Genomic DNA, 16,073 nt, shown 5'->3' on the forward strand with positions numbered 1-16,073 from the left:
CATATTGCAGTTGTACAATATGCAATACCGGTATATACACTACATATTTGGGCAACATGAAACAACATGAAACTTCCGGATAAATCAAGTTAATAAAGCCTGGAGGTTTACCAGTTCATGTTGAGAGTAGTTTCAAGCATTTCCTATAATCTTATTGTTAATATTTTTTAAAGACTGTCAGTAAAGACGAAAAAAACATAAAGAATAATAAATGGTCAGTTTCTTGAAGCAATCCCGAAAGAGTTAGATGTTGCATGAATTGTAATATTACCATTAATATTTATTCTAAAATAAGATTCTTTAATGCCATGTTAGCATTATGTTGGGTAGTCAATATGGAGTTTTATTTTGAAAACAGGAAGTGAATGATCGTGAATTGGGTGGAAAGTGTTGTTTGCAGAAATTTAGCTAGGAGCTCAGCAGAGGAGGTGTCAGTCTCCAAAAAACAAAGAGGTTGTTTGTGGGAGCCGTAGGACCTTCGCTGTTGTCGTCAGGTCACGACCCGCTAAGATGGCAGAGCTGAGGCACCGTGGACCCAAAGACAGCGACCCTACGTTTCAGCAGCAGCCGTCAGAGGACAAGGTAACGTTAGCTTGGACTCAGTCCTGCCATTTAGCGGTCCTGACGCTAACTAGCCACCGAGCGATTTGAAATTCCCGTTACACTGTGACTGGTGTGATTAAGAAAGGTCATGTCAGAATGAATAATAAGGCATGTTTAAGTTTTACAAGGCTGTCGTCAATTTACTCTTATAACCGCATCTTACAACGTAAAAGCTGTTAAAAGCATCTGAAAGACGCTATACAAACCATCCGCCAAACTACTCAAATTTTAAACTTGATTGGCTGGTGGTACACACCGTCTTCCTGTGTGTTCGTCCGCTGCGAAAACAACAGCAAACCAAATGCAAAAGTTAAAATTTCATCGATTCTGGAGCTGCCCTTTTCACCTACGTTATGCCGATGTGTATAGCAGCTGGTCTTGTCCAACAAAAAGCCTTTAAATACATTTGAAGACGCTTTTTCTTGAATGCTAAGCAGTCTACCAGAAAATCCAAAAATAATAAACTTAGATTTGTAAGGCGTGCTGCAAGCTAGCCACATACGCCGTTGCACACAGAGGTAAATAAGCGATGAAGGTCTCCATGTTGGCCCTTTATGAGCTAGCACCGATGCTAAATGTTCAGCAGCAGCGTTAAGCTAAACGTGTTATTTTGTTTGTGTATTTATTTATTTATTTTTTGTAAATTTTGGTTTGATATGACCGATAGCGATGATGTTCGCGAGCCCTGGTAGGCTAAAGTGTTTAGTAGCTGTAGTTACATTAACAACCACTGCTTCGCGTCGTAGACTGATGGGTAGCACGATATTATAATTAATCTCTCTTAACAAACTGTTATTAAGCTGTTTCAGTCAGAGTGAGGGGAAATAAAAGCAACATTTATGAGTTCAACATGGACATGCGTGGCATTGAATGAAGAAAGGGGCGTGGTGATAGACGTGTGGATATCTAGGACGAGATAATTACAGAAAATTGGAGAGTAGCTGAAAGCAGTTGGAGAAAGTAGTGGAAGCATTAGTGACATCCTCACAGCGAGCCACACAGGCAAATGTAATTTTCCAGGGAAGCGCACTGTGACTGGTTTAACGTGTTCTTTATTATTTACTTTTTTGCCATGACTTGTTTAAGAGCAGCCTACCTCATGACCTTGAGCTTGCAGTTGTGCAATCAGGTGAATAATTTGCATTAATTTCGATAATAATAATAATGCTACAATTTTGATACAAAAGTATCCATTTTATGTCCACTTCTGCTGAAATAATAGAAATTGACACTGACAATACAGAATACCCAACCAGATTATTTGCAGTTAACTATTTATCAGTAGTTTGCCTGAGCAGAACCATGGTTTATTTGAAAAAGTCTAGCTTGGTGGAGGCGCACATGTGGACAAACATTTGTAACTCTGTGTAATATCACGCAATTTACTAAAGAAAAAGTTGCTCTAAAGACAGTTATATTAGCTGATGAAATTACTTTTGTTGAGGTAGTTTTATGGTGGATTGCATAATTTGAAATATAGTGAAATTCAGTTCACAAGTGCATGAATGCTTCAGTCTTTGATTAGGTTATATAACCTCATGGTATAGCTGCAGTGTCTTGATGACGTCAGTAGAGTTAAACTGTTTGATCACAGTTGTCTACTTTGGCTACTTTCCAGCATGGTGAAGCTAGATCACAAGCCTGCACTTTTGTATCTGCCTCCCCGTGAAGGAATCGCTTTCCTCTTGGCATGAAAACCGTAAGATCCAAATAAAAATGGCCTTTTATGGCTGACAGAAGCAGCTTTTTCTAATCAGTTAGCGATTAAAGAAAAAACAAACCCAGATGTGCAAGACAGCATAAAAGGGAAGAAGTGTTTATGTGAAAGGAGCGTCTATTTTTAACTCAAGCATCCTGAATGACGGATATTGTCTCCATAGAAACCAGGAAAAGGAGAATGGGCCTGTGTGTATGTGGATTCTTGTGTGTGCTTCTGCATTCGTCTCCTGGGTTTTGACTTCTGGGTGACAGTGCACACTAGTGACTGTTTCATATAATTTGAAGGGAACTTTAATTATATTTTCTAAGTCTTATAAAACATACAATGTTTTTTAATATATATTTGGCTGACTTGTAACAAACATGATGCAGCCAATCAGGGAATCACTATTTTGTTCACAACATTAACAGAAACATGCGATCCTCAACCTCTGGATTAAATCTCTCTTAAAAAGCTTGCAAACTTAACAGAGCAGCGTTTTGTTATTAGAACCTTTTCTACTTTAAGTTCTTGCTCACACGAACTGTTTATCTTGAACCAAGTTTTTAGTGTTAATGTTGGTTTGAATAACAGAAAAAGTAGGGTTACTTACCAAACTCGGATACAGAGGCCTTGGCCTGGGGCGTGGGCAGATGGAGAATATCAAATTAGAGGAGCACTGGTGTGATATTAGTGTAAAAAAACTCAAATAAGTCGTTCTCGCCCTCTAACTTGTGTGTCTGTGTGTCTTCACTGTTCCTTATAAGTATTTATTGCATCTAATAACCTTATTTGACTACATTTGTCTCCTGGATGCTCCACTGCTACTGTAACTTGTGTATGAGGAGCAGTAAAATGAGGTGCACTTAGACTGAGATGAGGAAAGGAGAAACTGTTATGACTTTAAATATCACACAGTGCTGAAGTTAGACTAGAGAAGATAAATTCGCTGAATACATTTTTAATACTTTTTATTTTGGTCCTGTTTTCATTTATCATTTAACTGATCATTCAGATTTAGTCAATTTATATTCTAGGATATATTTATTTGCTGCATTTTCTTTTATAACGTTACCAAATCCATGTTTTGAGCCTGATATTGTTCATGTCTCGTCCTCACTGTTTTGGCAGACTTTACGCTAAGGTATCTATATCTTGTCTGTGTGGCTAAGTAAATGTAGAACAAAGTGAAACTGAATTAAATAGAACATCTCACCAACATGTAACCAAACGTCTCATCATGCTAGTTCATATTGGACTGATATCAATATCAATATTTGAGTGATGCATGCCTAACAAGAAGTATTATTATGTATTAAAGCCAGAGCCTGACTAATATAATATTTGGTGATGTAAACGTCCAGTATACCAGCTGATTTTTTTTTAAGACACATTGTTATTTGTTTGTTTTTAATCTAATAAATATCCTGCTGTAGTATGGATTATTTGCCAAATTGTGAATGTGAGACCAAGTGGGTGTCACAAAACCACGTCAGCCATCTGCTGGGTGAATCTAATGTGTCAACTCCAAGCCTTATTTGGTCACCAGCAGCAGAGAGGGCAGCAGGGGATGAATGAGAAGTGAAAGAACAAACTGCCTTAAAAAAAACCTCTCTATTATTGGCACAGGAGCTCTAACCATCCATATTTTTTCAGCATTGCCGCTATTGGGGGGGATAAAGATCAGTCAGTGTTGTAGGCAGGCCTTCATTAGCAAACAGATGGTTTTGAGAAATCAACAATATGGATGGAGATGATTTGGAGCAGTGTTTAGCCTCCCACACACGACTGTACACTGACAGTCCATTAATCATAATATGTTCATCTCAGATGAAGCCGATGCTTTTTTTTTTCCCCCGCTTTTTTTCCACACAGACACACCCTGAGCAAAATTTGTTGTTCGCTCTAAACCACTTCTCAGAAAACATTGCTCTGTTGCTTTGTATTTCTCCTCTTGCACAATAACTCACTAACGGACATTTAGTATCCATCCATCCATCTCTCTCGGGAAAGAAAGGGGATTACGCTTCTGCGGTGTGTGTGCGCTACAGCGAGTAACAGTAACATCTGCAGCACAAAGTTTGTTGCAGAAGTTTGAGTGAGAAAAAGAAGAGTATGTTTATAGTGGTAGCTACTGCAGACAAAAGAGAGTCTAATGGACCCAGACCAGAAAGCTAGTTACCAGCCACGAGCCAAACTATTGTTTATATTATTCTATTTTATTCTATTGTATACAGTATTTTATTTTATTGCATTCCAGTGTTTTCTAATTTCTGCTACATAACTTTGCACTTTTGCTGTAACGAAACAAATTTCCCACCTGTGGGACTAATAAAGGTCATCTTATCTTATCTTAACTCGGAACACTAAGCATTAGCCAGAGGTATCTGTACATTGGAGCCGGGGGATCTGGCGCTAAATCTGTCATTCTGACACTTATGTGAACATACGAAAAGTATGCTTTCGATATGGAGGGAAATATGTCTCAAAGTGTTGCAAATGTGTCACAAGCAATGATTTGTACATATTTGTTTCACACTGGGACTGGAATGCAGCTTACATTTGCGGATCTGTGTGAAGCTGACAGCTTTAAATTAGTCTCAAAACTCCATGTGGGCATGCGATGTCATCTGTGCGTATCAGGCGATTCGTCCACATGTATTTAAGGTTTTTGCGAACGCGCGAGAGACACGATACATGTAGTTTTAGACACTTGATGCAATTTTACTTTATGCTCAGGGCTGGACGGTTGATTTCTGCCTGCGGCTTGATGAGAAAACAAGATGACAGCACACTGAAGTGGACTGAAATCATAATTACATACAAATAGTTTTCATGATTATTTGAAAGTGGGACTCAAATAGACCTGCAAAATGATGTTTTATTTGAAAGTAAGCCTGCACATGTCAGAGCTGTTTTTTCCTCTCTTCTCCTCGTTTGTTAAACAGATCTTAAAAAGTAAAACAGGTCTTATTATGAAGACTTCTTAATATTCTTGCATTAAGTATGTAATAGTATGCATTATCCTCTCCATATTCCATCCGTCCATTTGTTACACACCCACTATCACCACACACACACACACGCGGCTCTTTTTCTCCTAAAGCAGTAGCCTAGCATCACTGTTTTTGTTTTTAAATTGTTTATTTTTGATAGTTTTATAATACATTGGTGCTGTGTGAAGATGAAAAATATTACAGATACCAGCAGCCAACAAACATCTCACCTATTCAGTTTTTTTTTTTTTTACTGAAACTGTTGGAGAAGAACCACTTCACTGTTATTTTGAAATTGTGTGGTGTTTTCACAACCACCACCTCACCTCAACCTGAGTAACTGGCAGAACTGAAAACATCTGTGCAGGTTTACATGCTGTTAGTTCTAACCAGCCTGGTTTTCATGCAGTAATGGTAATAAAGTGTTTGTGGGGTGGGGAGTTTTTAGAGTTGCATATGTTACCATTTTGGGTAAAGGTGGTGTTGGGTTTTTTTTTTTTGTTTGTGTCACATGTGTCACAAATGTGTCATATGAGTGTTGGGCAAAAAGTACCAAGAGATTACTTACCCAGGTATTTTATCGCGTGACCACAGCACCAGCTCATTGCACCTGTAAATATGTAAAAAAAAAAAACAGACATGCATCATATTCCTGGATAGCTCAGAGAGAAAAGGTAAACTCTCCTAAGTTCATCCGTGATCTATGATTAAACAACACATATCTAAATGTTCTGTTATGGTTATATTAGAATAGTTGTTTTCCTTCCCTTTCAGAGCCAAGTCTTCCATTTCTTCTCTGTTTTTGTCTGTTTGCAGGGTTCGGACAATGAACTGAAGGTAGAAAAAGAGGGGGTGTCAGACAGTGAGTCCAAAGTGGACTCTGGTGTCCCAGAGGTGCCGGTCCCTCCTGACGACACCCCTGAGGTTTTAAATAAGGCACTGTCTGGACTCTCTTCAAGGTATGCTGAGTATCAAAGGAAAAAGCTGTTTGCAGTGTGTTTTAAAGCTATGACCGTAAAGATGCGTCCTCTTCCTAGGGCCAGAACATGCTCGGTCTTGTTTATTAATATCGAACACCCCCATTGTCTGTGTACTGTGAGTTGCTATGCGCTCATTTTAAACCCACCCACCTAAACAAGAGCCCCGTGTTTTTTCTGGACTGCATGTAAGGCTACGTCCACACGTACACGGGTATTTTTGAAAATGGAGATTTTCCGTTTTTGTTTTTTGTTTTTTTTAAATCCCGTCCACACATAATCGCAAAAACGAAGGAAAACGCTGCTAGGAACATGCCAAAGCAACAGGTGGTGATATATTTCTAACCGTGTAGAAATGTTGGCCAATCAGAAGCCTAGAAGCCTGAGTGGGAAAGAGTAAACAAAGATGGCGCATAGAAGCAGAAAGGAGTCCTGTGTGGAGGGACAGTAACTGTGTTGTATATGTAAGCATTTAAACACTGCAGAGAGCAAAGTTAACAGTATTGTCTAAGTCCGCCATTGTAGAAATCCATTTCACCGAAACAATAACGTTTGTGACGTCAAAAAAGGCGCACACCTTTGATGCTGCGTTTTCTCCGTTTTCCTCGTCCACACGTAAATGCAACAACGGAGTTTTTGAAAATCTCCACCCTGGCAGGAGTATTTAAAAACCTCTGTTTTCAGTGACCGAAAACGCCGTTTCCGTGTGGACGAAAGGTGCAAACGCATAGAAAAATCTGCGTTTTCAAAAATACCCGGGTACGTGTGGACGTAGCTCAAGCCGCGTTGCCACTGTGGAGGTGTCATGATTCATACAAAGGAATTCCTCGTCACATATTTGAATGATCTTGGCCTTTTACTTATATTATGTTATCAAAAAGTTTTGGCCCAGGCTCTTTCAGTTGTGCTTATGTTTAAAATACAACTCGCTTGTTGCTTTTTTTATTTATTTATTTTTTTTGTATTGTCATTTTGCCAGTGTCATTGTTTATGTCTTTTCTTCAGATGGAAGAACTGGTGGGTACGAGGCATCCTAACACTAGCCATGATCTCCTTCTTCTTCTTCATCATCTACTTGGGCCCCATGGTGCTTATGATGATTGTGAGTACAAACTACTGATTTGTCCTGGTTGACTTGATTTGTCATTCCACTTTTAGAGCCATCGTTTGTGACTTGAGACAAATTAAGCTTTTTCATACAAAATTATTTCAGTTAAGATGAATCGTGTTACGAATCAGACTTTTTCTCACTGAGTATATATAGAAGACGTGTTAATGTTCAGAGCTACTCTAAGCAGCGCAGTCAGTTTATTTTTTAAAGCAAATTAAAAACATAGTATTGTGGATTAAAGAGGATCCAGTCTCTCTAATCATTTGCAGGATAGCTGCCTCCGTCATCAGGGAATACCCTGAAAATAGGCCTGTCAGCCATTTTGTGTCAGTAGGACACCATACTGTGTCACACACACAGAAACACACACTGAGTTGTGCTCAGGGTTTTTCCTGCACAGAGGAGTATTTGGTGCCCTACAAAGAGGTTTAACAGAGCCAATGGAGAATCAGCAGTGTTGTAATAATGATCTTTATTAACTAGTTTTGTTTATTGTGGTCTTATTTACACAAGTGTGATCCACAGTTTTGCTCATCAATACATTCAGACTGTTGGACTATGGAATATTCATCCATTTCTGTCAGATAAAGTAACCGGTATCTTCTACTGTACTTTGACTGATCTTGCCATGTTTTCTGCCCACCCCAAAAGCCTGTTCTGGTTTGTCCTATCGATATTTTGCCTTTGTGCTGCTGACACAGTGTTTTATCTACGCAGGTCCTCTGTGTCCAGATAAAATGCTTCCAAGAAATCATCACCATTGGTTACAGTGTGTACCACTCCTACGACCTGCCGTGGTTCAGGACATTGAGCTGGTGAGGACACAGACACGCACAGTGTTCACTTGGCAAGACAAAAAATCGGATATTAAAAGCAAATGTCCATGTTGGCTTCTTTCTTATTGTATTGTCTCATGTTTTTACTTTGTTACAGATGTCCTGAGGTTTGTTATCAACCCATTTTAAATTAGCAGTATCTTAAAGATTATATATTATAGCAGAATTACAATGAATCATCAGTGCTGTTTGATTTGTAGCAGTAGTGGTTTATAGTGTAGTGTAATCCTGATATTCACTATGCCAGGAAACTGGAAAACTCCTTGGAACACTGTTCTCCATGTACAGGTGTACACTTTTAGCTATCTGCAGTTTTCATGAAGAGAAGTTAGTCAGCCTTGTTGATTTATTTGTATTTATGTTTTTCCCCCCGCTGGCATATTGAATTCAGAGTCTGATTAGCTGCTGTGACAACACCATCAGCTGCGTACATTTACTCTTAACTCTTTGAATTACAGGTACTTCCTGCTGTGTGTGAACTACTTCTTCTATGGTGAGACCGTGACAGATTATTTCTTCACACTGGTTCAGAGGGAGGAGCCCCTTCGCATCCTCAGCAAATACCACCGCTTCATCTCCTTCGCGCTCTACCTCACAGGTAGAAAAACATAAAGTCCTGCTATAGATTCTGTGTTAACGTCATCATGCCAGCTGCCCACAACAAACATTCTTCCAAGTTATTCAGTAATGACTTATAATAAATGTTTGTTACACTAAAACAAACTGCTGAACATGAGATAAGTGCACAATAAATAAACAGACATTAGATGCAGTTTACATTGTCATAGCAACCAGAAGTGTCAAATTTCTTTTAAGAGATATCAGTGATTGGTCAGTCTGACTCAACAAAATACATTTACAATCAGTAATATTTCCATGAGTCATTCAACTGTTTTATTGTTGTATGCACAGTAAAGAAAAATGTTTCCCTGTACAATGAAATTGTTCCTTTACTATCACCAACAGATAGTAAACAAATCCACACACATAAATAGAATAAATGCTCATTTTAAAAAATAATAAAAACAGTTATGAATACTGCATTTGATAAATACATTAGAGATGAAAGAGGAATCTGAGTTGCAATAAGCTGTGTACGTATTTAGAATGCTACTGTGTGTGTGTGTGTGTGTGTGTGTTTGAGAGAGAGAACTGAGAAAACGTAGACAGGCACTGAGGTATGTAATTCTATGTTAGATATCTCTCAAGGTTGTTTCTTCAAATTTGGTATTTTTGGTTATAACCAATGAATTTATATATTAATACATATCATATTATTCAGTTATGTTATTTGAGTTTCAAGTGATGTAAACTAGGACTTGACTGATTGGTGGAAGCACACAGGCATGCTTTGATGGAAAAATGAGTCTCAAGGTTTTATATGTTAGTTAGTTCAAAGCTTATTGTTTCAGTTACTTTGCTAACTTTAGATGTTCCACTTCCTGTACTTCTGTGTCAGTTAGTAATACATTACTACTATAGCTTCTTGCTGATGCCAAACAGGATGTGGGGAGGAAGGAAGCACCCAGACTGTCTTACCTACTAGATTTAAGGTGCAATTGAATGGCCTGTTATGACTTTGAGCACAAAGTGATTTGAAGTGACATTTAATGCAGAGTTTTGTCATCCTGTACATCTTAATGTCTTACTTGAAGAAGTTTTAATGTCAGTCTGAAGAGTCCAGGAAACCAACAGCGTCAGTATGTCTGAGTCAACTTCCGTTCAGGCCACATTTTCTCAGATATTCTTTGCTTTACAACATCCTCTCGTTTCCTCAGTCACGTAAAAAAAAAAAAAAATTCACTGCATCCTAAAGTAGGCATGCTGTGAAATAAGTCAAGCTAAATTGAATCAGTTTGACCAAAGATGACCTTAAGGAGGTTTCCTCCTCTTTACAGATGCTGTTGGTCTGTGTGTCTTAATAAGTTGTCCTGTTGTTGCAGGTTTCTGTATGTTTGTGCTGAGTTTGGTGAAGAAACATTACCGCCTTCAGTTTTACATGGTAAGTGCTGCCCTGCATACTCCGTGCATCCTGCCTCAAGGCTACTGGCTTATTCATGAGGCTAGCTAAAATATAAACCCTCAAGTAAAAGGGAAATTGGGTCAGAGACGGATCCTGCAGAAAAACCCCCACTAGTACATTCCACTTTGATTTGGCCATACCTAATGTGCCTGCTATTTCTGTCAGATTTGTTTTACTGTTCGCAGGTTATGAAATGTTGTTTCCTTTGCATTGAGAGCAACTTTGACCTGAATTTTGTGGAGGCCAAATCCAACATGTAAAATCATCTCCAGACCCGCATAATCTAAGATTATGAAAGAATAGCTGTAGTTACAGTTGTATCAATAAAAATATTGAATTATGTTAAAAAAAAAAAAAAGACTTCCTCAACAGTTAGTGCAACATATATCTTGAATGCGTCTTTGTCACAGTTCAATTCAGTTCAGTTGTACCACAACAACAGTCGCCTCAAGGCGCTCTATATTGTAAGGTAGACCCTCCAATAATACATACAGAGAAAAATCCAACAGTCTTTTTTGGTGACAGTGGGAAGGAAAAACTCCCTTTTAACAGGAAGAACCAGGCTCAGGGAGGGGCAGCCATAGTTGAAATAATGTTGTCGATGTACCAAAGTAAAAGGATCCAGCTGTGTGTTTACACTGGGGCAGGTTTATGTTGAAACACCAGTGGTCTTAAGAAAAACACCTGAATGGAAACACAGTAACAGTTTTTTTTGGTAACACAAAAGCTTGTAAAAACCATCTAAACATGACCAGCAGGTACTAATACAATACAACTGTATTTATATAGCACATTTAAAACAAAGGTACACCAAAGTGCTTCAAAACAAGGTTAAAACATAACAAATATTTGTACCCTGTTATGCTCTTATAGACTAACAAGTGAGAAACGCTAGTTAAACAATCAATACAGATAAAACTCTTCAGCGTGACACTGATTATAAACAAAATTTACAGAGCCTGTGTCATTGTCCAAAAATGTATGAATTTAACTACACGTCATTGATCTTGTGCCCGTCTGCACAGTTTGGTTGGACCCATGTGACTCTCCTGATTGTTGTGACCCAGTCTCACCTCATCATTCACAACCTGTTTGAGGGAATGATCTGGTACGTTAAAGGCTCCTTATCCAATTCTCTAAATCTAATTCAAATTCAGTTATTTTGCACCTTAATGCAAATATCCATACACCTGCCATGTAAACTGTTCTTTGTGTGATCAGGTTCATTGTGCCCATTTCTTGTGTGATCTGTAATGACATCATGGCCTACATGTTTGGTTTCTTCTTTGGGCGAACCCCTCTTATCAAGGTTGGTTATTTTGAACGTTTGAAGCTGCTTAAACCTGGAATGCAAATACATAAATGTTTAATGTTTTTAATATAATGTTTGTTGTGAATTATTGATGCATGTAGCAAATCACCTAAAGGCTGTTGTGCTCTGTATGGTGGTGTATGATTTCTTTGATACTGGCTGTTGCAGCTGTCTCCTAAGAAGACTTGGGAGGGCTTCATTGGTGGATTCTTCTCCACCATTGTTTTTGGAATCATGGTAGGATGTGAATTTTATTTATTTATTTATTTATTTTTTCCTTTTAGCTCTTAGCGATGTAGCATTCTGTAGGAGCTGCTTGCACTTGAATATGCAAAGTGGTATTTATCTCACAATGAATTATGGTTAAATAGAGTGAAATCAGCTGTGTAGGGCAGAAAAACTCACTCTCATGTCATATACCAGCCACACCTTCCTGATTTAGATGCCTGTTTAAGCTGCATCTTCTCAGCTCTCACTCTAACATCATTGCGGCTACTTCCTTGTGTGGGTGTCTGCTGTTCTAACCCTGCCGCCACCCCATCATTTACCTGTAGGCCTCGAGGGGATCATTGTTCATCACTTCAGTTTCTGTATGTGTCATATTTCCGGGGCATAATGAGCTCTGAAGCAAATCATTTCAAACACAGTGTGTTTGTCTCAACTTAGTTAAACATGCACTCATCACAAATGTTTGTGGCTGAGACTCACACTGAGGCTGATTGCTCTGAGCTCTGGATATCTTTAGCTTTAGCCTCTTTGGCTTTGGTAGCTTCTTTAAAATGCCCATGTTCAGCTGGGTGAGGGTGTATTAAGTGTAGTTTTATACTGGGTTTGCTGTAGCTGTTGTTGTCTCCAGTCACAGCGACTAGTTTCCACACTAATGACACATTAATGCGTCACTGGTGCCGGCTCTGTGCACATGCTGCACAAACTCCTTTGTAATTGGTCATGTGGGAAGGCTGACTGGCTGGGCCGAGAACACAGGAAAGCAGTCAGTTCTGATCTCTGTCCAGTTACTTGGTGACAAGTGACACGATTGAAGCATAACTTTGCTCTCTTCACAGCTCTCCTACGTCATGGCTGGCTATCGCTACTTTGTGTGTCCGGTGGAGTTCAACAACGACTCCAACAGCTTCCAGGTGGATTGTGAGCCATCAGAGCTGTTTCAGCTCCAGGACTACTTCCTCCCCAGTATGCTGGAGTCTGTCACTGGATGGGTAAGATTCAGTGGCTATTTGTTGCGGTTCATCCTGTGCCAGTATTTAGGCTTCTTACAGTCCTCTCACCAACACATTAAAAGTATGCAGAGCTTGTAGAATTTTATTGAACAGCGCTAAAGGAAACCTTACAGCCTGTTACAGCTTGAAACACAGTATACAAAGTTTTATACGCACCTAGAGCAAACATAAGACAATATCTTATTAAAACTGTCAGGCCCAAGTTGTGAGTTTCAACAAGATTGGATGTAACGTGTCCTATGTTTCCACAGACCACAGTGCGCCTGTATCCATTCCAGATCCACAGCATTGCCCTCTCCTCCTTTGCCTCCATCGTGGGACCCTTTGGTGGCTTCTTTGCTAGCGGCTTCAAGAGAGCTTTCAAAATCAAGGTATGGATGTGGACCAAAAGAAACTATTAACCACACATAAGTTGGATGTGGCCTATGATTATCAGGCAGTGTTTGTGTTTCTTAAGCCATTGTGACACTTCGTTCTGGGCCATTTACTCATGGAAAAGAGAGAAGAACCTACCACAGAGTAGGCTCTGTAAGAGATACAGAGCGTATAAGCAAGGCTTTTAAAAACACACACACGCACAGAATGTCATGTCTGTTGTAGTTTTAAGCTTGTATGTCATCTTTCAGGATTTTGCAAACACCATCCCAGGTCACGGAGGCATTATGGACAGATTTGACTGCCAGTACCTCATGGCCACATTTGTTAATGTCTACATTGCTAGCTTCATTAGGTAAGCATATATTTATGAAGTTTAAAATATAATATAATGTATTTCATCTTGCTTGTTGTCAGTCTTTGTCCTTTACATGCTCTTTAGGGATAGTTTCTGTGAAGTGAGGTTGAATAAGGCACATCCGGGAGAAATTGCAAATCTTGATTTGTCAGTTTCAACTTTTGTGGATACGGTGAACGTTGCAGACATGGACCACAGCCTTACATTTAATAGCCTATTGGGCTAATAAGTAGACCAGGAACAGAAGATCAAGAGAAATGATGAATTTATCTGTGGTATTAGGAGAATCAGTGGACTGCTAACATTAGTTAAGGTCTGCTTATTTAGCAGTACTGTACAGTTAGCTCTCTATGTTTAACAGCAAACAATAACTTGCTACACTTAGCTTCTAAAAATACAAGACAAACACATTCACATGAAGCGCTTCTCACTCCTACTAATCTCCAATAAGGTGCTCAATATTTACAGTGTATAATCAGTATTTAGTAAAACTATTTGCATGATAGATGCGGAAGTTTTCAAACCCTCAGGCTCAACTTTTAAATGCCACTGATTCTCAGTTCTCAGTGCATACTTTTTCATGTGATTCTGTTTATTTTGAAAAGTCTCAACAGGATCTTGAGCTTTATTGTGAAAGGTTAATGTGGAAAATAAACAAGCGGACACGCGATGGTTTTACTGTCGTTGTTGCTAACGACAACACATAAAAACAGGCGCTTGGCCATCCTTAGTGTGGTTATATTAAATATAAGAGAAAGAGAGAACTTTAATAAATTAATATAGCCACTACAGTGACCATCAAAACGATGAGAAAATATTGCCGTAAACAGTTTATTTTGCGATACCACAAAACAAACGATAGCATAAAATGAAACATAGACGTTTTTATATCGTCATATCGTTATCTCGAACAGCCCTACCCTCTTGCTGTATTTACTTTTGTTTCTCCTGCCCCTGAACCTGACCTATGAGCAGACTGAACATTCTCAGCTCACTGTATTTCCACTGGTTGAGCAGATGACCCATAAGCCAAAGTCCACTGCAGAGGCCAGGCTTTGAGTCAACCACTCCCTCCCCACACCAAACCTGCTTTTCTGTCTGCACTCTGTACTGCATTTAAAATAAGTCTTATAAGTTGTGTCCCCACCTTTTTTTTTTTTTTTTTTTTTTTTTTTTTTTTTAGAAATTAGAAGGCAGTGGTTTCTGGATAAAACTTCAAGTACATTTGTGCTTAAGCATTTCTCCACCTTCTTTCAGGGGCCCTAACCCCACCAAGGTGATCCAGCAGCTCTTGGCCCTCCGTCCAGATCAGCAGCTCTACATCTTCAATTCCCTTAAGGCTCACCTGACCGAGAAAGGCCTGCTGCCAGCGCTGGAGGAGGCCGCCGCAGCTTAGAGCCGCCGACAACCACAGCTGGCTCGCCCTAAGAGGAGGGGAGAGACGGGAAAGGACGTCCCCCGCACCCCTGGAGCTCTGGGAAGACTCAGTGCTTTTGCGTGAGCGAGAACACATCCAAGAAAAACAAACCGAAAACCACAAAATCGACAGCCTTGGGTCATTCCATTTCATGCGGGTGTGGGAGTCATGCTTGTCTGTGTTCCTACAGTCTGTGAATCATGTTTCTGACACCAGTGTTTTCAGGTTGAGTTTGTGAATTACTGTACTTTTACACATTTCCATTACCGTCAACCTCTATCTATTTACACTGTTAAACAAAATGTTGGTTTGCTGTACAATTCTACCTGTACACACAATATCCTCTATATATACCTTATTATTAATGTGTGTTGATATTTTATTGTTCTTTTTTATTATTTCAATGCACTGCTCTCAGTGCTGTTACTCACTGTATTCTTACTCTACTGCACCCTCCCTCTAATTTAAGGGTAATTTTCTTTATTGTGAGTTTTTCTATTTATAAATAGATGTTTTTATATTTGGTATGGTTCTATTAAATCTTAATGTTGTCTTTTTTTCTTTCTTTCTTTTTTTTTTTTTAAAGTCAGGCTAAATTCACCATCGCCATCTGCCATGTACATTTTTTGTCTTTGTTTTTTTCTGCCATTCATCAAAGCCTCTCATGCTTGGCCAAATCTTTAAGACGTTATTGTGCCGAAATCAAAGGTGAATGACTAAATTAGACTTGAAGGGGACCTCTAATGCTTTGTTCCAGCTCTTGGATGGTAGCTTTATGTGATTCACAATTCCTTATATATCCTACCCCGGGCCTTGCTGCAGCTCCTCAGTTCATCCTCGGAAACAAGTTGTTTCAGCTTCCTTCCCTTTTAAACTTTCTTCTGATTGGCTGCTGCGGATAAACAGACTTTATATCACATTGAGCCAAGAATGGGGGGGGGGGGGGGGAAGCTTTCTAAAGCCAGACAGCTCCCAGAGATTGCACATGCACTGACCTCATGTTTGAAAGGTTAGCCGTGTGTGTGTGTGTGTGTGTGTGTGTGTGTGTGTGTGTGTGTGTGTGTGTGTGTGTGTGTGTGTGTGTGTGTGAGAACAAATAAAGGAAAGCAGCACAGGTCCACTTTAGGT

The 16,073-nt window shown here is 39.3% G+C and overlaps 1 protein-coding gene across 1 annotated transcript; it reads left to right on the forward strand.

Annotated features, from left to right (window-relative positions):
• Positions 1-370: 370 nt before the first annotated feature.
• cds2 (CDP-diacylglycerol synthase (phosphatidate cytidylyltransferase) 2) lies at positions 371-16,016 on the forward strand. Its single transcript, XM_084945494.1, has 13 exons — positions 371-582; positions 6,115-6,257; positions 7,281-7,377; positions 8,104-8,201; positions 8,681-8,820; positions 10,166-10,224; positions 11,271-11,353; positions 11,467-11,554; positions 11,726-11,794; positions 12,622-12,774; positions 13,047-13,166; positions 13,422-13,525; positions 14,786-16,016. The coding sequence occupies exons 1-13, from the start codon at positions 511-513 to the stop codon at positions 14,922-14,924; spliced, it is 1,365 nt and encodes a 454-aa protein (XP_084801620.1). The 5' UTR covers positions 371-510; the 3' UTR covers positions 14,925-16,016.
• Positions 16,017-16,073: the final 57 nt, after the last annotated feature.

Source organism: Perissodus microlepis, chromosome 12 (assembly GCF_051167445.1).
Source record: "Perissodus microlepis isolate ML-2025 ecotype Zambia chromosome 12, ASM5116744v1, whole genome shotgun sequence".
NCBI lineage: Eukaryota > Metazoa > Chordata > Actinopteri > Cichliformes > Cichlidae > Perissodus > Perissodus microlepis.

Coding starts and splice junctions, on each gene's coding strand:
- cds2 (XM_084945494.1), top strand. CDS start 511: ATGGCAGAGCTGAGGCACCGTGGACCCAAAGACAGCGACCCTACGTTT. Junction 583..6,114: donor AGCAGCCGTCAGAGGACAAG/GTAACGTTAGCT, acceptor GTCTGTTTGCAG/GGTTCGGACAATGAACTGAA. Junction 10,225..11,270: donor ACCGCCTTCAGTTTTACATG/GTAAGTGCTGCC, acceptor CCGTCTGCACAG/TTTGGTTGGACCCATGTGAC.